The 23,344-nt window shown below is 46.2% G+C and overlaps 1 protein-coding gene across 10 annotated transcripts in view; it reads left to right on the top strand.

Annotated features, from left to right (window-relative positions):
- MKNK1 (MAPK interacting serine/threonine kinase 1) overlaps positions 1-23,344 on the top strand; it is a 42,764-nt gene that overhangs the window by 7,628 nt on the left and 11,792 nt on the right. For 3 of the 10 annotated variants that reach the window (XM_074380758.1, XM_010347381.3, XM_010347385.3), the window contains exons 1-7: positions 3,101-3,190; positions 6,057-6,160; positions 8,659-8,760; positions 11,417-11,514; positions 15,981-16,060; positions 17,613-17,686; positions 20,214-20,318. In XM_074380758.1, the coding sequence (XP_074236859.1) occupies positions 6,145-6,160; positions 8,659-8,760; positions 11,417-11,514; positions 15,981-16,060; positions 17,613-17,686; positions 20,214-20,318 (475 nt within the window). In that variant the 5' untranslated portion in view covers positions 3,101-3,190; positions 6,057-6,144. Of the gene's footprint in view, positions 1-3,023; positions 3,191-6,056; positions 6,161-8,658; positions 8,761-10,284; positions 10,380-11,416; positions 11,515-15,980; positions 16,061-17,612; positions 17,687-20,213; positions 20,319-23,344 lie in introns of those variants that run through there. The other 7 variants (XM_074380757.1, XM_074380761.1, XM_074380755.1 and 4 more) reach the window with 5 other exon arrangements.

Below are 23,344 nucleotides of genomic sequence, written 5' to 3'. Positions count from 1 at the left end.
TTATAGATGATGGTAATAAAGCTCAGAGAGGTTAAATTTTATGTCCAAATCTACCCGGCTGGTAGATGGTAGGGCCAGAACTGGAATCTAGAACCTAATGCCCAAAAGCCCTGTGCTTTCTACTTCCCCAGCCTAGCATGGCTCCATGTGACAAAATAACAGAAAATCCATAAGAAAGTCTGAGATTTTTTTCTGCCATAGGTGAAGGGTTGGCAAACTATGGCCCACAGGCCATATCTGACTCACCACCTGTTTTTATGTACATGCAAGCAAAGAGTAAACATTTTTACATGGTTGGGGGGAAATCAGGAAAAGATCAATATTTTATGACACATGAAAATCATATGAAATTCAAATTTCAGTGTCTAAAAATAAAGTTTTATTAACATAGCTGCAATCATTCATTTACTTATTGTCTGCAGCTGATTTCTCTCTACAAATGCAAAAGTGAGTCATAACAAAGACCATGTGACATACAAAGCTTAAAATATTTACCATCTTGCACTTTACAGAGAAAAATTGCCACCTCCTACCATAGTTAACAATAAGGGACCAGTTGGGGTATAAACCTATGACAAGAATAAAGCCAGAATGTAAGTTCAAGGCCACGTATGGTGGCTCACGCCTGTAATCCCAACACTTTGGAAGGCTGAGACAGGCAAATCACTTGAGCTCAGGAGTTCGAGACCAACGTGGGCATGACCGTGTGTCTACAAAATATACAAAAATTAGACAGGCATGGTGGCTCATGTCGATAGTCTCAGCTACTTGGGAGGCTGAGATGGGAGGATCACTTGAGCCTGGCGGGTGGAGGCTACAGTGAGCGAAGATCATGCCACTGCACTCCAGCCTGGCTAATAGAGCAAGACCCTGTCATTCAAAGGTGTTCAAGGCTGTCCCTGGAAGTGTGATTGTGGAAGTGAAGAGAGAGAGCATACCCTGAGTTTCCTTGGGCCCTGGAAATAGTTTCACTGGGCTTCAGATTTGTTTGGGAATAAAAAGCATAGTAGGAAGGACTGTCCAATTGCTAACATCTCTATTGGACAGTAAACAGACATTTGTGTATGAAGTAATTCATTCAGATTTACTAGAGCCCTTTTTGTGCCAGAAACTATGTTAAATGCTGGTAATGCAAAGATAAAAAAGATACATGCTTGTCTTTGAGGAGCTGTTGGCCTATTGGGAGTGCCACATGTACATGTGTGTAACCTGCTGGAAGTGTTATCACAGTATGTATACTGTAGGTTCTGTTGAATGCTGCATTAAATAGAAGCAAAGATGATTGCTTCCAGCCAGGTGCGATGGCTCACACCTGTAATCCCAGCACTATGCGAGTCCGAGATGGGAAGACTGCTTTAGAAAAGGAGTTCAAGACCAGCCTGGGCAACATGGCGAGACCCCAAATCTACAAAAAATTTCAAAAATGACTAGGTGTGGTGGTGGTGTGTGCCTGTCGTCCCAGCTACTCAGGAGGCTAAGGTGGGAGGGTCGCTTGAGGTCAAGGCTGCAGTGAGTTGAGATCATGCCACTGCACTCCAGCCTGGGCAACAGAGTGAGATCCTATCCCCCTGTTCCCCACCCCCACCAAAAAAGAAGAAGACTGCTTCCATAACTTGCTGGACTATTCTCAGTAACTTGCAGTGGGTCTTGAAGGATAAATAGGAGTTATTTTTCCAGGAGCTATTTTCCAGGAGTTATTTTTCCACACATCAGACCAAGGGAAAGCCTGCCAGTGTGAGCATTTGACACTGATGAGGATGAAGGAGAGACATTAGAAATAATTTGAAGGTTCTGTGGCTAGGTAGCTGGCAGCATGACGTGATCTGAGAGGGAAGAAGAGAAATTGGAGGAAGGAGGCAGTGGTGAGGGTTGGGAACAAGTCCCATTTGGGACATGTGGTTTGCGACAATGGTGAAAAACACCCAACTTCCAGTTAGAAAGGCTTTTTAGAAATTTTGGCATAAAGGCCCAGAATTCAGATTTAAACTGCATTTTCAGAGCTTTTCCACTAGGAAAAGGGGAAATGCATATTTATTTCATAAAGAAGTTGACAAAGCAATTTTGACTTGTGATATAGCTAGATTTGTGGTATATAACAGCAAACATAGAAAAAATGAAGTCATCAGACTGAAAAATAGCAATAATTATGTATTCAACACAAAACCTTGTTCTCATTCATGCCACCTGTTGTTGCTCTCAGTGTTTACTTTATCTTCTGAGCTTTGTTACCTCTTGCCTGTGAGACTTGGACTTGGCCACTAAATGAGAGAGCCAGAGGTCATTTCTCTAAATATGTGGGTAGTAGAGGAGTGCCTTGCTCTGTCATCCAGGCTGGAGTGCAGTGGCATGATCTTGGCTCATTGCAGCCTCGACCTCCTGGGCTCAAGCAGTCCTCCCACCTCAGCCCCCCAAGCCAGGTGTGATGGCAAGCTACAAGTGCATGCCACCACGCCTGGCTAATTTTAGTATTTTTGTAGGCATGGGTTTCACCATGTTGCCCAGGCTGGTCTTGAATTCCGGAGCTCAGTGAGTCCACCTGCCTCAGCCTCCCAAAGTGCTGGGACTACAGGCATGAGCCACCACGCCTGGCCTGTCAACTTTTCCCTTTGGCCTGAGACTTCTCAGAGCAGAGATGTCCATCTCTATCATCCAGGTCCAGTTATATCTTTTTGGGTCTGGAATTCCGTATGGAAACAGAATCTGAAAATTTTAACTCAGACCTTTGTTAAATCTTCCAATGCTTAATGGCAGTGAGGATAGAGAGGAGTTAGACACTGCCCCTTCCCAAATAATCATTGTTCAGAATTTGGCCAGGCTGGACAACATAACAAGACTCTGTCTCTACAGAAAATTAAATTTAAATGTCTGATTTTAAAGACAGGAAATCTGTTACTGCTGTGTATATATCTACTTAGTGGGGTAACTCATAGGTTCAGGGTACATTCATATTGATCTTTATCTCCTCTGGTCCTTTTAAAAAAAGTCAGCATTTTGATTTCCTTTCTGTTTCTGCTTTTTCAAAGTTTACATGTCAGAGGGCAATGGAGAACTGAAGATTGCTGGCTGCATACAGAGACCATTGAGACACTTCCTGTAGCTGGAAGACACCAACTCCCTGACAGGGGCTTTATTTCATTTGGGATTTCAAGTTTACAGAGGATATCCTCCCAAAAGTTGGAAAAACCTATAGGTAAGATTGGGTGTACATTTGAGTTATCCTTTTAGATTACTTCAAATTGAAATGATCTGATATGTCCAGAGGAAGGGGCGGGTAAGAGACCGTCTAACAGATCATGGTTTTCAGCACTTAGTTGGGCAGCTGGGATGAGCGGAGCTGCCCTGGCATGTCTCAAATAATGCTTAGTAAGAGGAACACATTTCTACAGAATGACACGGCAGAGGATCATAAGGAAAACATACAGTAACTAAGACATATTTACTTTTTTTTTTTTTTTGAGACAGAGTTCCCCTCTGTCACTCAGGCTGGCACTGCACTCCAGCCTGGGTGACAGAGCAAGACCCTGTCTCAAAAAATAATAATAATTTGGGCCGGGCGCGGTGGCTCATGCTTGTAATCCCAGCACTTTGGGAGGCCGAGGTGGGTGGATCACCTGAGGTCGGGAGTTTGAGACCAGCCTGACCAACATGGAGAAACCCCGCCTCTACTAAAAATACAAAATTAGCCTGGCATGGTGGTGTGTGCCTGTAATCCCAGCTACTTGGGAGGCTGAGGCAGGAGAATCACTTGAACCTGGGAGGTGGAGGTTGTGGTGAGCCAAGATCGTGCCACTGTACTCCAGCCTGGGCAACAAGAGTGAAACTCTGTCTCAAAATAATAATAATAATTTGAGATGTATCTTTTCAGGATTTTTTAAACTTTTATATATATATATGATATATATGATGACATTTTGAAGTGTTCTGTGTTACACTGTCACCAGAGGTGTTGTCATACTTGGGAGATTATGAATAATGCCTCATTTGTAGATTTGGGTCAGATGAGGGCTGAGTGAGAGTGGTTTTAGCCCGGCCAGTGAGTTCTCATAGTCCCTGGCTGCTGCGTGTTCCCCTTCTTCATCTGAAGCTCCCTGGTGGTGCCATTGTCTTTCCCTGCTTCCCATCCCCAGCCAGATCCCCTTCCTTAAGTCTCCCCTTCTTTGACGGTTCTACTGTTCTTATGGTTCTTACTAACTTTGGTTAATAAATATATAATCATAGGTATATGAGGCCCGCCTCTGCCTGGCTGCTTACTAGGCAGTAGGGCTAGAAAGGAATCAGAACGTCCCTTCCTTCAAGGAGGGCAGTGATTTTTGCCCCCTTCACCTTCTTCAGTAATTTGGTAGGACTAGGACCAGTGCTACCCCGATGGCTTCATTCCCTCATTCTGTTTCACACCTCACTTCCCCTTCCCTGCTGTCCCTGCTCTCCCTGTCTCAGCTGTAGGCCTTTCTCGCCCTGCCCCGGGCTGTTACAGCAGCCTCTTTCAGCCCTCACTCTCTCTCTAGCCTCCAGTTTGCTCTTTGCATCACAGTCAGTTCCATGGCACCCAGGCACAGCTCCAGGCATACCCAGTCCCTCCCCATCACCTAGGCCAGTGGTTCGCGGTGTGCACTACAGACCATGGGGTTCCCCAGAACTCTCTCAGGAATCTGTGCAGTCAAAATGATTTTTGTGATAGTACTAAGATGCTGTCTGTTGTTGCAAAGCAACAGTGGGGAAGACTATTGGTGCCTTGGTCAAGGTGGTGATGCTGAACTGTGCTAGTAGCCATCGTATTCTCCACTATGTTCTCTCAGGTTTTTATTTTGCTTTCTCTCAGACTCCATCTGAGTGATAGAGTCTCACTTTGTTGCCCAGGCTAGAGTACAGCAGCATGACCTTGGCACAATGCAACCTCCACCTCCCGGGGTCAAGCAATTCTCCTGCCTCAGCCTCCTGAGTAACTGAGATTAGAGACACCTCCCACCACTCCCAGCTACGTTTTGTATTTTTAGCAGAGATGGAGTTTTGCCATGTTGGCTAGACTGGTCTCAAACTCCTGACTTCAGATGATCCACCCGCCTTCTCCTCCCAAAGTGCTGAGATTATAGGTACAAGCCACCATACCCGGCTTTGAATGTCCTTGATGAAGCAGCAAAAATTATCAGTTTTGTTGAATTCCAACCCCGAGTATAGGTTTCTTTAATATTCTGTGTAACAACATAGAAATGCCCCTAAAGCACTTCTGCAGCAAACCAAAGTATAGCACTTTTCTCAAGGAAAAGCATGTGCGGGATCCCTTGAACTGCAATTGTAACTAGCCACTAGTTTCATTTTTCCATGAGACAATGGCTGTGTTAGGTGCCGAGCCTAGAAGGTAGACAGGGTCCGGGGTTCGGGAGCCGTGTGGGCTGTGTTTGTGCTTGGGGGCCCTGAGTGCAGCCCACCTTCGTCAGTCTTCTGCACACGGCTCCCCATTCCCATCCAGTCCTTGCCTCCTACTTGCTCCTTCAGCACACACTTCCTTCTCCCCTTCCATGTCCTTCTTCTTGTGGTTCCTTCCACAGGAGATGTAGTAACAGCTCTGAAGGCTGCTTGTGATCCCAGAATCAGAACAGAGGGAGAAAATGGAATAAAGTCTTGACGTTTTGCCTCTGGGACTCCCAGGCCCCCAGTCCTGTCTGAGGCCTGTGGGGGATCCCTTGCTGGCACCCTAGCAGGCCTCACCTGCCAGTTTCATTGCAGTGGTGCAAGACACTGCCATCTGCATGCTGTGGCCCAGCCTCCCCTGCCATCAGACCCTTGGAGAAAGAATACCTTAGCCCCTTGCAGTCTCACTACAGACTGTCCTTTGATTAAGCTGACTTTACAAATGGCTTCTTTCTTCCGTCATGTGTTAAATCTGACTGGTGTCTGTTTGAGTGTCCCCTTTCCTTGTCCCCTGCATAGTAATGGTGCCACGAAAACTAGCAACCTCTTGGTGAGATTATGACACCTCTCACTTCCCCCTGTGTAACCAGAGAAGTTACGCATGTTTCTTTCACTTCACCCATCTTCCTACATTTTTTCCTTCCTAGTTTCAGAAACAACTCGCCTCCAAGTTCTGTTTCCAAGGAAGGTCTTAACCATTTGTCCCTTCTGGCGTACCCTCTTTCATTGAAATCCATGCAGAATATACCAGGTACTCTATCTTTGTGTGTGTGTGAAGCCATAAAATCTAATATTGAGTGTGCAGCGGTGCTGGGAGGTATGCGTCTCGCACAGGAGGCTCCCTCAGCCCTGCCGTGGTAAAGACCAAGTATAAATTGTGGCCAACAGGGTTTTCTCGTTAGAGTCGTGTGCCTGAGTGTCCCCTGTGAATTATAATGCCGCCAGCCCTCTTGCTGCTCCTCTGCTCTGCCTGCCTTTCGGCTGTTTTGCTTGTCCTCGGGCCCTCCATCAGAGTGTGGACAGGGGAAGGAGAAAGAGCTGAAATCCAAATCTGTTTCCTCTGCACGGGGCTTGCGGTGCTGATGAGAAAATAGATGGGGACACGGGTTGCCACTGGACTGCACTCAAGGTCAGGGCAAGAGAGAGAGACTTCTCCTCAGCCTGCTAACCCGATGGCTGGCACCCCCTCCCTGAGCTCCTGAAGATGAGCAACCCTCTGTTTTATTTCTGTTGAATTTTTTTATTATATTATACATTTGGGAAGCTTTTTTCCTTTAGTTTACCTTGACAAGGGTGGGTATTGAGGTGCTGATTTGTTTTTGTTGTTGTTTGATTTTTTGAGACAGAATCTTGCTCTGTCGCCCAGGCTGGAGTGCAATGGCACAGTCTTGGCTCACTGCAACCTCCACCTCCCAGGTTCAAGCTACTCCTCGGCCTCCCGAGTAGCTGGAACTACAGGTACCCGCCACTACGCACGGCTAATTTTTGTATTTTTAGTAGAGACAGGTTTCACCATGTTGGCCAGGCTGGTCTTGAACTGCTGACCTCAAGTGATCTGCTTGCCTTGGCCTCCTAAAGTACTGGGATTACAGACATGAGCCACCATACCCAGCCAGATATTCTTTGGATTCATAAGGTTTTGCAGTCCCCAGATATATCTTGTGTTTGAAGCTGTCGGCTAGAGTTATATTTTAAGATCCTCTGTGGATTTCTTTTATCCGTGCGTTTATCTGTTCTCCATTCTAAACTATAATTAAAAATGTGCTGTCATCAGATCCCCAAAGTGGATGGAAGAATGCGCCTAAATTGAGCTGTCAGACACTTGGCTGCGTAACCGTGCTTTCTGGATTGTGGTGTTGAAGTGCCATCCTGTGTGCTTTTTCCTGATGGCTGTCATGTACTTGCCTCTGAGAACAGTGTATGGACCTGCATGGGCACTAATCAGTCTTCCTAGCAGACTTGCTGTTTCTCTGATCGTATGCAGCCGGATTCTCTGAGAAGAGAGTGGGCCTTTCCCCTCAATGGGCAAAGAGCCAGCTTCCATTTTAAAAGCTCAGAAAAAAAAAAAAGAAAGAAAAAGAAAAATACCAACAACCCAGAGCCTGTGTTTATTGAAGGTTGGTCTAAAAGTCTCTCACGTCGTATGCCCCATCAGCACTCGAGTGCCTCTATTTTAGAAGGATGTAAAGGTTTAATCACCCTGGTGGGGATTTAGACCCAGAGACTTCAGAGAAATCTTATTATTTCTAACTGCAGGCAAAGAGTATTAAGGCTCCACTCTGGATCAGGGGCATGACATGTTCTATAAGTAATTTATCTTTAGCAGGGAAAGGCCCGTACTAGGGTGTCTTAGGAACAGGACTGCGATTGGGCACTGGTTCACTGCTCTCCTTTTCTCTTTCCCATCTCCGTGTCCTGCTTATTCTTTTCATCCGACCCTTTTCTGCACAGTCTGTGCAGTGTCTGAATGCCCGCCCCACAAATCCTCCCTTTCAGATGGGGAGCCAGGTGCTTGCCAATGGAGATAATAAAGTTTTTGCAATAAGTGACCTCATCCAGCAGCCTGGTGCAGACCTGTCAACTGCAGACTCCCAAATGGGTCCTACCTGCAGCCCTTCTGATGGAGGAGCTGTGGGGGGAGAGGATGCCATAGGCTCCATGGGCACTCAGTTCCATGCTCTTGGACGTAAAGTAATTTGGGGGCATTTTGAACCCCAGCCCCAGCCCTATGGCTGCCTTCACAGAGGCCATTTCCACTCCAGGCCTTTTGTGCCCTGTGCACATCCGTAGTAATGTTGCTGAGCCTACGACTCATCTGGATGGCCCACTCCCAACCCCCTTCTTGCCTAGCTCCCTCGGTTTTCCCTTTCTGGTCCTGAGGCTGGAGGATGTCACAGGTGGGGTTCTGCCTATGGAGTCATTGTTCTGTTTGGGGAATACGGTTTGACCGGTGGCAGATTTTAATCCATGTGCTAATGAGCTTGGTTATAGCAGGTTTCTGCTGCCCTCTTTTAATCTAGCTTGCCTGTCTGAGCTCCTTTCCACAGTTAATGATCTCCCATAATGGTTTTGCCTTTAGTTTTTCCTTCTAGGTCAAAACAAATCAATAGTCTTCACAGATATTTAAAAACCATCAGTGTAAAACTCCTGGGCCCTCCCCCGACTATCTTTTTTTTTTTTTCCTTCTGGGTAAATTTACAGCTTGATGAGTACAGTGATGTTTCCCTTACATCTCCTTTTATCTCCCAGAGATGGGTAGCAGCGAACCCCTTCCCATCGAAGATGGTGACAGGAGGAGGAAGAAGAAGCGGAGGGCCCGGGCCACTGACTCCTTGCCAGGAAAGTTTGAAGGTTGGTCACACAAATCCCCTACATCTGGGCCTGCAGCTTCCCAAGCATAGGAGGAGCATCCCGAGGGCCACAGGTCCAGATCACAGGATGCATCAAGTTAGAGCCAGCGGGTGGTTATCTGTGTGGTACGGAGGTAAGACGGGAATGAAGGAGTTTACACAGGACATTACAGAAAGAGAGTGAGGATGGAAAAAGCTCTCAGATGATGTACTGGCTGCCTGTGAATGGCTCAGGTACCTTGTCAGGGAGCAGGAAGACCCATCTATCAGTGTTATTGCCTGGGGTCTTCCACCCTTTTTTCAGATGTGATTCTTCCCTCAGCTATTCCTGGAGGGGCTGCTGAGAGATAGAACCATGTAAGAGGAGGAGAGACACACCAAAGGCCGTGGCTGCAAATGAAACTTCAGTCTCCTATAAGCAGAGAATTTGTCTCTCAGATTACAGCTACTTATGCTGTATGTGTTTGACTACATTTTTCATTGTTAATTTAAATTTCTTTTTTTATTATTTTTTGAGACAGTCTCACTCTGTTGCTATGCTGGGTTGCACTGGCATGATCTCGGCTCACTGCAACCTCCACCTCCCAGGTTCAAGCAATTCTCCTGCCTCAGCCTCCTGAATAGCCAGGATTACAAGTACATGCCCCCATGCCTGGCTATTTTTTTATATTTTCAGTAGAGTTGGGGTTTCACCATGTTGGCCAGGCTGGTCTCAAACTCCTGACATCAAGTGATCCACTCACCTCAGCCTCCCAAAGTGCCAGGATTACAGGCGTGAGCCATAGCGTCTGGCTTTGTGTTTGACTACATTTTAAAGAGTAATGAGTTTAAAGACTACATTTTAAAGAGTTCAGTAGACACATGTTGGGTCATCAGACATTTTTGGACACTCTCTATGTGCAAGGCACTAGGCTCAGTGCAGGTCCTGTTATCACTGGGCATGTGATAGGGTAAAGCAAATCATTGGACACTTGTGCAAAGCACGAAAAGGATCAGTAGCTACTCCTAGGAGTAACATACCCAACTTCATCTGTTTTGATTTTTTTCATTGTGAGGTCTGAAGTAGCTTCCCTCCTGATCCCTCCTTCCAGCCTTCCAGACACACTAGTGAATTGGCTGCTGTATAGAGTGGCTCCAATAGCAAACACTTTATGTGTCAGGAATAGTGGACCTCCAGCCACCTACCTATCTTGATATGTGTAAAAGGCTAATGCCAATGTGTCCACTGTGAGAAGCGTGTCATTTAAAATACTTACAAATAACAATGTACCATCTGTTCTTACAAACAACCAAAAGACCAAACCGTGATGGAACAAAGAAGGTACTTTCAGCAGGGTTTTTAAAATTTGCCTTTAACTCAAACAGCAGGGTGTGTGTGTGTGTGTGTGTGTGTGTGTGTGTGTGTGTGTATGTGTGTATGGGGATGGGGGACAGACCAAGATCCCAAGTGTTTTAGAATAGTTTCCTAATCAACAGCTCTTTTGCTCTTTCAATTAACACAAGAGAGTACTTCCTGTTTTTTAAGGACAGCTTGGCCAATGACAGGACTTCTCCTGACTGAGAATGATAAAATCTAATTCATGGTTGAAACGTCTTCTGCTGAGGCTGTGGATTTCAGTGGTAGGTGCCTCGAGAGGCTGAAGAATGGAGTGGGGATGAGGTCAGGCAGCTAGTGCTGTGATGGAGATGTGGCTTCCTTTGGAAGGGGCTCAAAGAGCTGTGGTATTTGTGAGCTTGGGCAGGTCACCTAGATGTTCCTTTAACCCAGGTCTATTATTCTGTTAGAACCACTATGACTCAGTACCCTAAAAACCTCAAGGCATCCTTGGCATCCCACTTCTGTCTCTTATTTCCTGTGGGTGACTTCTGGAGACTTCTCAGAAGCCTCCAATGACTTCCACTGTGTGGGGTATAAAATAAAACAGCGTTTTATCTCCTTTGTATCACCAATGCTTACACAGAGCTTGGCACATAATAGGTGATCAGTAAATGAGTAAATGAATATTCATCCAAATCATATCCTTTCTCTGAGGATCCTCCAGATTCTCTGAACAGATTAAACCCTTTCTTCCCCCGACTTTTTTTTTTTTTTTTTTGACTGTACCTTGTCCCTCTGCGATAGTATTTTTACCAATGCCTGGTTTATTCTGGGGTCACCTGTGTATGTGTCTGTCTTCCCCACTGGACTGTGACCCTTAGAGGAGAGGGATCATGCATGTACATTAATATAATAGAGATGTCTTGCTATGTTGGCCAGATTGGCTCTGAACTCCTGGCCTCAAGCAATCCTCCTGCCTTGGCCTCCCAAAGTGCTAGGATTACAGGTATAAGCCCCTGCACCTGGCCTTTGTTTTATTCCTTACTCTGTTTTGTTGTCTGGCACATAGCAGATGTTCAGGAAGTCTGTGCTGAATTGCGACCTTTTTGCTGACCTCACGTCTAAAATGAGGAACAGGATGCCATGTATGTGGTCTCGTTGTTGAGAAACTGGGTCCTAAGGTGGCTGGGAAAGCTACGTGTCTGCCTCATCACTTAGTACTAGAGTCATGGGTACCTGTGTCGTCTGATCAGGGAAGCTGAACCACAGAAGTTCTTCCCATCTGAGCTTGCAGTGGGGTGACTCATCTCGTTATTCCTCTCATCCATTTCACCTCTAGATATGTACAAGCTGACCTCTGAATTGCTTGGAGAGGGAGCCTATGCCAAAGTTCAAGGTGCCGTGAGCCTGCAGAATGGCAAAGAGTATGCCGTCAAAGTGAGTGTCTCAACTGAATGCCAGGCTTTACTCTGCAAATAGTCATGGCCAGCTCACCCTGAACCAGATAAATGTTATATTCCATAAGAATGGGGGCTCTGAAGCTGTATTCACTGGATTCAAATCTTGGTTTCGCTACTTGCTTACTGTGTTACCTTGGGCAGCTTACCTAACCTCTCTGTCCTTCAGTTTTCTCATCTGTAAAATGGGTATAATACTAGAACCTATGTAGAACTGTTGTGAGGATTAAGTAAGTTAATATAGGTAAAGTGCTCAGCACAAGGCCTGGCTCATAGTAAGTTGCTCAATATTCTGACAAATGAAGTCAGCTTCAGAGAGTGAATAACCAGATTTGGAATTAGAAGGCCTACCTGAATTTCTATCTTGACAAACTGTACTTGTTTGACTTTGGGCACATCATCAAATGTCCATAAGTCTCAGTTCCTACATCTCTAGATGATGATAACTGCCCTTCTGTCTCCTGGGGCAGTTATGAAGATGAAAATTAAAATGTCTTGGGAGAGGTAGAAATGCTTTACATGCCACAAAATGCTATGCAAGTGATAGACATTAACATGATAGTGAGGATTAAAAACTAAAGTGACTGCCGGGCACGGTGGCTCAAGCCTGTAATCCCAGCACTTTGGGAGGCTGAGGCGGGTGGATCACGAGGTCAAGAGATCAAGACCATCCTGGTCAACAAGGTGAAACCCCGTCTCTACTAAAAATACAAAAATTAGCTGGGCATGGTGGCGCGTGCCTGTAATCCCAGCTACTCAGGAGGCTGAGGCAGGAGAATTGCCTGAACCCAGGAGGTGGAGGTTGCGGTGAGCCGAGATCACGCCATTGCACTCCAGCCTGGGTAACGAGCGAAACTCTGTCTCAAAAAAAAAAAAAAACAAAACTAAAGTGACTGATTTGGTAACATCTGAATGTTATCCCAGAAAAAAATAAAAGAATAAAAACTAAAATGACTGAGCACTCAACTTTTGGGGCAGGAGAAGTGGCTTCTGGCCTCATTGCTGCCTTTAATTAGCTGCAAAGCCTTGAAGTGGCTGATGTCACCCCTCTGTGCCTCCACTTGCCCTCTCCATATCCAGAAGAGCTGGATCTTTAGCAGTGGTTCTCAAAATATGGGCCCTGGACCAGCAGCCTCAGCATCGCTTGAGAACTTGTTAGAAATAGAAGTTATCTTGCCCTACCTGAGAAGCAGCAACTCAGAAAAGAGGGGCGGGCCCAGCAGTATGAATGTTAACAAACTCTCCAGGTAACTCTGCTACTCACTAATCCTTGAGGACTACTGATATAGGAAGGGCAGTTGTGAACACTACTGTGTATTAGAAGCCCCTGGAGCTTAACAAAGCACACACAGATCCAGGTTTCCAGATGCCAGATAGGGCCTGGGTGTCTGTGGCTTGACCAGGTTCCTCACATGAGTCTCATACCCACCTGAGGACATTTGAGGACTACTGACCTACAGAAAGGGTCTTTTTAAATCCAAGCTGATTTCAAATCACCCACCTGAGCCACCAGGTCAAGTGCCATCTCACACGGGCAAGCCTAGTCCAATGGGCTCCTGAAGGCAATGTTTTCTCTTCTTTGAACCAACATTCCACAGTCCCAGCTGTGGTTTAGATGGGTGAGCTAGTCGGCTAGGCCACTTTCCTTTGAGCTGGAGTGTTGCTTCACATGGTAATAAAAGAGCTATCTCAATTTCTTTTGAGAAACAGATCAATATAAATTACAAGTGATTTTTAAAACATATGCCTAAGTGTAAATATAAAAATTAGGCCAGGCCTGGTGGCTCACACCTTAATCCCAGCACTTTGGAAGGCTGAGGCAGGCTGATCACTTGAGGTCAGGAGTTCAAGACCAGCCTGGCCAACATGGTGAAACCCATCTCTACTAAAAATACAAAAAAATTAGCTGGGTGTGGTGCATACCTATAATCCCAGTTACTTGGGAGGCTGAGGCAGGAGAATCCCTTGAACCTGTGAGATAGAAGTTGCAGTGAGCTGAGATCACACTGCTGCACTCCAGCCTAGGCAACAGAATAAGACTCTGTCTCAAAATAAATAAATTAAAAAAAGGCCAGGCACAGTGGCTCACGCCTGTAATCCCAGCACTTTGGGAGGCCAAGGAGGGTGGATCCCCTGAGGTCAGGAGTTCAGGACCAGCCTGGCCAACATGGCAAAACCCCATCTCTACTAAAAATACAAAAATTAGCTGGGCCTGGTGGTGCATACCTATAATCCCAGCTACTTGGGAGGCTGAGACAGGAGAATCACTTGAACCCAGGAGGTGGAGGTTGCAGTGAGCTGAGATTCTATCATCGCGCTCCAGCATGGGCAACAAGAGAGAAATTCCATCTCAGAAAAAAAAAAAAAAAAAAAAAACAGCTGGGTGTGGTGGTGTGTGCTTCTAATTCCAGCTACCCAGGAGGCTAAGGCGGGAGGATCACTTCAGCCCGAAAGGCAAAGGTTTCAGTGAGCCAGGATCGCGCCATTGTACTCCACTCTTAACCAGAGAGGGAGACTCTGTCTCAAAAAAAAAAATTGATATATATGCCTAAATGTGATAAAAACCACAACCATAAACTAATTTTCAAAGGTTTAGATACATTTATGAGAAATATATTTCTTCAAGGTTGGCTCACAGGAGGAAAACCTGGCCCTTCCTCCATAGGCCCCTGGCATCTTTGGGGCAAACGCTGGACTCTGGCTTGGCAGTTCCTTGGTTTCAACAGTTCTGCCCATGTTTCCTCTCTCCTACGCTCTTTGAAGGCTCCCTAGAGATAGGCTACTTCTCCCAACATGGCTCCACAACACGTAGCTTATTACAGCTTTCCCTAGAGGCACCCAACTGATGCTAGAGTCTCAAGGTTGGTATGGAATTTCAAGATAACCTAACCCTGAATTTCCTCTGTGACTCCCCAGAGAGTTGTCCATGTTCCACTGCCCTGTCTCTAGTAGCAAGAGCCCATTACCCCCTCAGAGAAGACTGTGCTGTAGAAAGCTTGCCTGCTAAAAAGTTCTTCATGACTTTGATCTGAAATGCTTGGGGAATGAAGTTGAATCCCTTATGTTCCCCAGCACTATACCTTTCAACTCAGAAAATGGGCCCACTGTGGTTTACAAACGGACTTATTTAGAAAATTACAGTTGGTCAGCTGGGTGTGATGGCTCACGCCTGTAATCACAGTACTTTGAGAGGCCGAGGCAGGCTGATCACATGAGGTCAGGAGTTTGAGACCAGCCTGACCAACAAGGTGAAATGAAACCCCATCTCTACCAAAAATTTAAAAAATTAGCTGGGCTTGGTGGCAGACGCCTGTAATCCCAGCTACTCCGGAGGCTGAGGCAGGAGAATCACTTGAACACGGGAGGCAGAGACTGCAGTGAGCTGAGATCACGCCACTGCACTCCAGTCTGGGCGACAAGAGTGAAACTCTGTCTCAGAAAAAATAGAAAAAGAAAATTCCAGCTGGTCACGGATGTCTGTGCTACGTCCTATTGGAGAAGTTTGAAGTCTCGATGAAGGAGTAGGATGTCATTGTCTGTGCCGCCCACCATGCACGTTGGAGCCGTAAGGCAGAGCCAGGCTCTGCAGATTTGCTCACAGGCTCGGTTTGCAGTGGTCTGAGGCTCCAGATGGGTCCAGAGAATTTTGCAGAGGCACACTGTCCCTTTGGAAACCACCCTCCCATCTGTTGACTTATCCATTCCTTCAGTCAGCATTTGCCAAGCATCTCAGGTAAATGTGTGCAGGGGGAGCAGCCCACAGTATCACAGGAGAGACAAAGCCTCCAAGTGCAGGAAAAAGCCAGAGCATCTAAGCAGGTGCGGGAGAGCAAGGGCTTCGGAGTCAGCTCTGGACTGTGGGCAAATGTTTCATACCTCCCTATCTTTCGATGTTGTCATAAAGGTCACCTGAGATTATGTAAATAAATTCTTTCACACAGTGCCTGCCAGAGAGTAAGTCCTCAGAAGAGGAAGAGCCTACTTCTGCCAGGGGGATTGTGGAGGCAGCCTCTGAGCTGGGCCTCAGCTTTAGCTCCTCCCCACGGTGTCCTCCACCAGCCTCTCTCACTCCAGCACTAGAAGATCCTTCAGTAGACGCAGTAAATGCTTACCTTTAAGATGGAAAGATGAGGGGCTGAGTAAGATAATTCTTTGTCTTGCAGCTGCCTCAGTCTCCCCTGGGCAGCTGGGGGCAGCAGCCTCATTCACTTCCTTGGTGTTGTGCTTGGCCAGAGTGGAACGGGCTCAGCTGGTCTGGGAGCCCTGGGGCCAGTCTGCTGCTTTGCCAACAGAGCCACAGAGCCTATGTCACCAAGGCCTGTGCCAGACTTCTACTCGACACTGGATTTGGACTGAGTTTGGCCTTGCCTTTTCCCAGAGGGCTCCTGCCAAGGGGCTGTTTTGAAGTCAGGTGGGTGTACATGACAGATTATATTCTTCCCACAGATCATCGAAAAACAAGCAGGGCACAGTCGGAGTAGAGTGTTTCGAGAGGTGGAGACGCTGTATCAGTGTCAGGGAAACAAGTGAGTATCATGTGGCTCTAGCTGCTTCTCGGGGGGAATGCCTGGCCACAGAAGAGGAGGCTATTTTTTTACCATCTCCTGACCCCAGCATTTAGCTCTCACTCCTGTCCCCACAAGGCAGGTACCTCCTTCCATCTCAGTGTTAGGAAGAGAAAGGAAAAGCAGCAATAACAGCAAAGGAGCTATCATCTCTTCTGAATACTGTAAATATCAGCAATTTGGGCAAGTTAGAAGAATGATCTGAATCAGTAGTTGTTGGAGGGAAATGGGGTTTGAGTTCTGTTGGTACCTGTGGAAACTAGGTTGACTGAGTGTTGCCTGGTAGAAACCTTTAAGGACTTGCTTCAATACCAAGGTGAGGAGTACTGTTAAGAATATTTGCTGCTATTTCTGCTCCTAGAATATTTGCATATGCACAGATACCACTAAGGACCTGGAACCTTGTCTAGCACTCCTTTCTAGATAGCTGGATCCAGGTCATCTCTAGCCCAGTTCATTCTGCCCACCACCAGCTCCAAATGAGCGGCTCTCCCACTGTGGCTCTAAATCAGGGTCACCTCTAAGATGCCACTTCCCCCTCTTTTCCTGCATGGCAGGGTCAGCGGGGAGCCAGTGGCCTGGTATTGATGGCTTTGTCATTAAGCTTGGAGGATGGGGGCTGCTGTTGATTTAACTCCAGGCACTGCCCCCACAATCTTCTTTCAAATTAGGCCATTTTGCCCATCTTATTTGGATGCCTTCACACTAGTAAAAGCCTGGTATCTCCCAAAGTAGTCAGCATTTTTTTTATGAGGGACAGATTTTTATTTTCAGCCCTGCAGCTTCTTAGTTCAGCGTTAGAGACTCTATTTGGTTTATTTTGTTCTTCAAAAGAAAAAAAGCCCCCAACACCTCCAATATCCAGGCTGGTGGCTTCCCTACTGAGTTACAAGACGACCTTGTTGGCAGAGCACTGAAATACTCAGGCAGACAGAGAGTGCTCACCGGGGAAGGCCACAAGTGCTACGGTGGCCGGGAACGCGGCCGTTTCATTAAGCAGCGCTTAGCAGTTAGGGTCTAGCGGTGCCCACGTTAGGCCCCAAGTCTATTTGACAGATGTTTCCATTTTCTCCAGGCAATGTAAATACTGCCCCGTGATTTATGGGCAAGAGGGAGGGCAAGTAATTATTTGCTGCTTGCCTCCAGGACACACACCTACTATTCAGTGTTATTAGCTGCAATTGCTTCCAGTCGGCTGCAGATTTTATTCAGTTTAATGTGACCGGGACTTTTTTATAACTCTACCTAGTGGGTTTTAGGGCTGGGGTTTGACAGCACAGACTTGGTGAAAACACCAGAGACTAAACATTATGGAAAGATAAGGTGACCTGAATCTTGCTAACACCATTGGCTGCTTCCACATGCGGGTTTTTAATAAGCATTCTGATTTCAAGTTGATGTCTGCCCCACTACCAGGCGTTTTATATTATTTTCATTGTATAGTTGTAAGTAGACTTTAATATGTAATACCATTTCCCCCCTTTTCCCTCTCCCCCTATTTTCCCTATTTAAGGAACATTTTGGAGCTGATTGAGTTCTTTGAAGATGACACAAGGTTTTACTTGGTCTTTGAGAAATTGCAAGGAGGTACTTACCGTTGAGTATGCGTGTGGACTTCTGATTAAGACCCAGGGTGGTGATCATCCATCATGAATCCCAGAGACTTCCAAAACAAGTCAAGCTAATAAAAAGGATGAAGGACTTAAAAACTGCCCTTGATTTGGGAAAAGGGAGGCCGGAGGGAAGGATGATAATTAGCATTTTGCAGAGCTTAGAATGTCACCTGTGTGGGTATTTTATAAATGCCTTTTCATTATAATAGGAGTCATATATAGATACATTTAGTCATCGATTTATCAATCCCGTTTTGACATGTTCACTATTTAACTACATTAATTATAGGGTGGAGGCTCTCAAATACATTGTGATGTCTAGAAAGGCTAAAACAGAGCAGAGGAGGGCCCTATTGTTTGGGACACAGACCCAGGATAGTGGAGAAGCCTGAAAATGTGCCATCCTTCAGATGGAAAGATGCCATCACTCACACACAGTCACTGGGGTATATACTTAAGTTGCTTTTCTGACATATGAGAGGGTTAGAGAAACCCTTTCCCTTCCTATCAGTCTCCCAATCTTAGGACACATTTGCAAGGTAAAGGTTGCAGTGATGTCTGGAACTGCATGGAAGGCCATACGGAGGAGCCTGGTGGTTGAGGGAGGGTGCTTTAGGAACCAGTGCAGCGAAAGCTTAAGTTTAGCTCCAACACTTACTAGCCATGTGACCTTGAACAAGTCACTTAACCTTTTCCAAACAGTATTCTGTTCTATAAAATAGAGCTATTGATAGCACCTACCTCACTGGGATGCTATGAAGATTAAATGAGATAATTCATGTGAAATGCTTAGCACAGGGTCTGGTAGACACTAAGGGCTCAATAAATGTTGGCCACTAATATTATTAAAACAATTTCATATACCAGAGGCTGTCTTAGAAGTATTTAGAGTAGACCAGGCACAGTGGTTCACGCCTGTAATCCCAGCACTTTGGGAGGCTAAGGCAGGCAGATCACTTGAGGTCAGGAGTTCAAGACCAGCCTGGCCAACATGGTGAAACCCTGTTTCTACTAAAAATGCAAAAATTAGCTGGGTGTGGTGGTGCACACCTGTAATCTCAGCCACTGGGAAGGCTGAGGCAGGAGAATCGCTTAAACCTGGGAAGCAGAGGTTGCAGTGAGCCGAGATCGCACCACTGCACTCCAGCCTAGGTGACAGAGTGAGATTCCCTCTAAAAAAAAAAAAAAAAAAAAAAGTATGTAGAGTATTACTCTCTGCTTTTCCTGTTAACAAATTTGGAAACGAGGCTCACTACAGCAGAGCAAGCTAGAACCTAGTCAGGAGCCAGTTTTCTGGGAATGTTCCCTAGCATATTGGGATCCTTTGATTATTTAATCTGGCAAGTGAACAATCTTTGGCAGTTCTTCCCCTTCTTTAATGCCCTCCCGTCCCCCCCAAAAAAACAGTAGACATTTGCCATTTTTAGGACACAGAGATAATATCTTCAGCCCAGAAATGCTGGCTTCCAGTAGTAAACGTAGACCACTTGAAGCCAAGCCACACGTTCCTGCCTGTGTCTGCCCCTGCAACACCCAACAACACAGAACTATCAGTTACATGTTTGAAATGCTACATGCAGATGGAGTCCTCTGTAGCCATGTCAGTAAACTTAGTGTAGCTTATTGAGGCCAGACCAAGTGTGGTTGGCTCAAGAGAGTCCATCCCTGCAGCAGTCAGACCACAAGTCCTGCTGGGGGATGTCTGCACAGATTCTGAGGCCCAACTGCCCTCGGCCTTAGTCCTGGCTTCATCCCTTACTGGTGTATAATGTTGGGCAAGTTACTCAGTCATTTTTCTTTTTGGCTTCAGGTTCCCCCTCCGTAAAACAAGGAGTGAAAACTACCCATTTTGTCCAATCATGGTGAGAATAAGTTCATTTCAAGAGTATTCCATAGCACATGGCACTAGTAACTACTCAATAAATGTCAGCCATTGCCAACAAAACAAAAATGGAACACTCAGGAGGAAAAGTCATTTTCCCCCCTTTTCCCAGGCCTTTATATGTCTGGCAAGGATGTTGCATTTCCATTTGAAAGCTTATGCTCTTCCAAAGCCTAAAATGCAATAAAATAAAAAAAAAAATATTTAAAAAAAAAGAAAGCTTATGCTCTTGTTTGGATGAGAGATCAGCAGCAGAGGAGAAAATGTTCCTACAGAAAGGCCCCCTCAGCTCAAATGCCTTCACTTTTATTCCTTTTGATTGCAGAAGCCAATCAGCCCCAGCGGCGTTAATATTTTTTGGCCCTATTTAAGTTGTTCTCTCTCCCTTCTGAGCTTCTCATAAACAGGTACAGAAGAGAGCAGTCAGTTTTATTTAACAGACATACAAGCTTGTACTCTTCTGTGCCAGGCCCTACACTTCGTGCTGGACAGGTAGTGATGAATAAGCGATGAATCCCTATGTCCCCACCCCAAGTTTTCCAAACTGGGAAAAACTTTGCCTCTAAGTTACTTACGAGAGCCCAAAAAGGCATTCTTCTGTGTCCCCTCTGCTCCCAAGGTTCCATCTTAGCCCACATCCAGAAGCAGAAGCACTTCAACGAGCGAGAAGCCAGCCGAGTGGTGCGGGATGTTGCTGCTGCCCTCGACTTCCTGCATACCAAAGGTGAACCCAGATTTTGCCTTGGTGGGTGGGTTGGGCTGGCTAGCCTCTGGGTACCAAGGGAGGTGGCAGGCCAGGCAGAGGGCTGGTGCAGGAGATGGTGAGGCTGGCAAGCAACTTGAGGTTTGAACATGCTCACCCATGGGGGTTAGGGAGAAACAGTCCAGGATGGCTCCTAGGCTTTGCTGCAGATGGTGGGTGGGTGGTGGAGCTGCTGAGCAGCATAGGGATACAGGAGAAAGAGCAAGGAGGAGAAAGAATCAATTTCACATTAAACAGGATATGTGTGACTGTGTGTGTATGATGTTTCTCTTCTTAGATTCTTATTGTGTGAGGAATATAAAGCTTATACACAATATGACCTTTGCAATTCACACCAAGTGTGAATATCTTGGTGTTATTCCTCCTAGTCTTTTTTTTTTTTTTTTTAAGATGTAGTTTTGCTCTTGTCACCCAGTCTAGAGTGCAATGGCACAATCTCAGCTCACTGCAACCTCTGCCTCCTGGGTTCAAGCAGTTCTCCCAGCTTAGCCTCCTGAATAGCTGAGCTTACAGATGCTCGCTACCATGCCCAGCTAATTTTTGTATTTTTAGTAGAGGTGGGGTTTCACCACATAGCCAGGCTGGTTTTGAACTCCTGACCTCAAGTGATCTGCCTGCTTTGGCCTCCTGAAGTTCTGGGATTACAGGCAGAGCCACTGCACCCAGGCCCTGTGACTGATTATTTAGGAACTTTTGTAGTGAATTAAATCTTTGCACAAATTGTTTTTATATTTCCATAAATCCTTTGACTATTGCATTTTTTTTTTAATTTGCCTAATAGCAGTACCCTGGAAAAAATGAATTCTGGTTTCACCTTTCTTCCAGCTCTGTGTTCTCTCAGTAATAATGCCTGCCTTTTGGTGAGAATTTGAAATAATAACATTGTCAACCGTAATTAACACTGTGTAGCACTATGTGCTAGGCACCATTCTAAGCCTTTTAAAGATGAAAAATGTGTATTCATGTATGTATTGTATATGTGCAACATAGATGCAGCATAGTTCCTGGTATGCCGTAGTTCTTCAATAAATATGATTTCCTCCATCCTCACCCCCCACCAGGAAGAAAGTATTTTTATTCCTAATATTAATTCCCTTAAAGTAAAGCATTCTGGCTAGGTGGGGTGGGAGTGAAATGAATAACTTGTGACTTAGGTCTGCCCCCTCTGCTGTTGTGGATGCTGGCCAGCCACATTGGTTGTGGGTGCCCAGGACCAGCGGTGGGCATGCCACTCATACATCCCACCTGGTGCCCACACTCCAGTGCAGAACACTGTGGCGCATGTTTCTGGGGGGTTCAAGTTCATTGACCCCACCTCCCTCCTCCAGTGGCTGAAAGAGATCTGCATACCGACAGTGGGGCCCTGACTTGCACCTAGGCTGAAAACTCCTAGAAGGGGGTGTCTGTACCTTCCACAGCATGATGAATAGCAGCAACTCTGCTTCTGAAAGCTGGGATGCATAGAGGTAACACCTGCCTGACAAAGATTTACAACTGCTCCCCAAGCTGCCTCTGTAGATTGCAAAACTGGGTCACGCTTTTTACAAGATCCATACCTTGGAGGGGGTGGTAAAGGCAGGTTTTTATTTTTTATTTATTTATTTACAAGAACGCACTGAAGGGAACGGAGGCCGGTGGTGTCTTAGGAGTTCTGAAGCGCTTGTTAACATCTAGCTGCCCAACTGCCCATGTGACTAGAAGTTGGAGGGGATGAAAAACGATTTCCAGCTGAACTTGGCTGTTTGCTAAATAACTTCACACGGGGAAGATGAATTGGGCAAGAATGGGTCAGCCCTGAAACAAGTTCCATACTTTTAAATACTGGACACACTGCGGCTCAACCTCTGGGAAATGAACCAGAGCAGCTCGATGGCTGCTGTGCTCACACGGCAGCCCCATTATTACAGCCTGGCTCTCTGAGTTCTCAGGCTGAGGGACGACGGGGCCATGGGCGCCTATTTGGAGAGTAAGGCTCCATGTGCGGCTCGTGATCCTTCTGTGGGAGCACTTGCTGTAATGGAAAATATCTTTCACTTTTAGTGCGGCAAGCTGCAGTGCCACTCAATTTGTACAGCCTGGACTGAGTTGCTGTGGGTTCTCATTCAATTAGGTGACTGATGAAGTTACCGAGCTTGCTGGAGCTCAGGTTTTTCTTCTTTAGCGAAGTGCCTCCCATGGCCTGGGCTGGGCCTTTGCCTTGTAGTCGGGACCTGGAGGACTGCCGAAAAAGTTGATCATCGTGGGAGTTTTAGTGAAGCAGATTTCGCTTTTCCCATCACCCAGAGAATCCGCCGCCACTTTCCAGTACTTCCAAGCCATAGCTCTGACTCTTGCTCAGCCTTCCAGTCCTGTCCTATGCTGCACGTGCTATGGAAGGAAAGAGGAAAGGGAGGTTTCTGTGTCCTCTACCAAAACACCATGGCCCTGAGTTGGTTCTTTGTCCCTTTCTTTGGTTAGAAGAGAGCTCTCCCCAGGTGCCTTCTTAGACAGGTCAGCAGGTTAACCCCTCATGGGCGAAGCTGCTATTTCCAGTCTCCTTTAGGAGGCCTGGTCAAAGTGCAGGTCAAAGTGCAGTCATTTCACTCCCACCCCACCTAGCACTTAAAAACAGCAACCTTCTGTGGGCTGGGCATGGTGGTTCACACCTGTAATCCCCATGCTTAGGAAGGCCAAGGTGGGGGGATTTCTTGAGACCAGGATTTCAAGAACAGCCTGAGCTATAGTGAAACCCCATCTCTATTTTTAAAAATAAATAAGTAACAAAAATAACAGCATCCTGGGGCCAAAGCAGTCTTTGCTCTGCTGCTGGCAGGGCTGCCTTGGACTTGCAAAGCAGGTGAGATGGGGATCGGTCACTTTGGGACATTTGGTAACTAGCACTTGCTCCTCTGAACATTCAGAGAGTCACACTGAAGGAATTTTTTTTTAATCGGCCACATAAGAAGAAATGAGGTAGAGCAGTCAAGCCCCCTGAGATCTCTTAAACA

This window comes from Saimiri boliviensis, chromosome 11 (assembly GCF_048565385.1).
Source record: "Saimiri boliviensis isolate mSaiBol1 chromosome 11, mSaiBol1.pri, whole genome shotgun sequence".
In the NCBI taxonomy this organism is placed as follows: domain Eukaryota; kingdom Metazoa; phylum Chordata; class Mammalia; order Primates; family Cebidae; genus Saimiri; species Saimiri boliviensis.
Note: the sequence above shows the minus strand (reverse complement) of the source record. Positions and strands in the feature narration are given on the sequence as shown.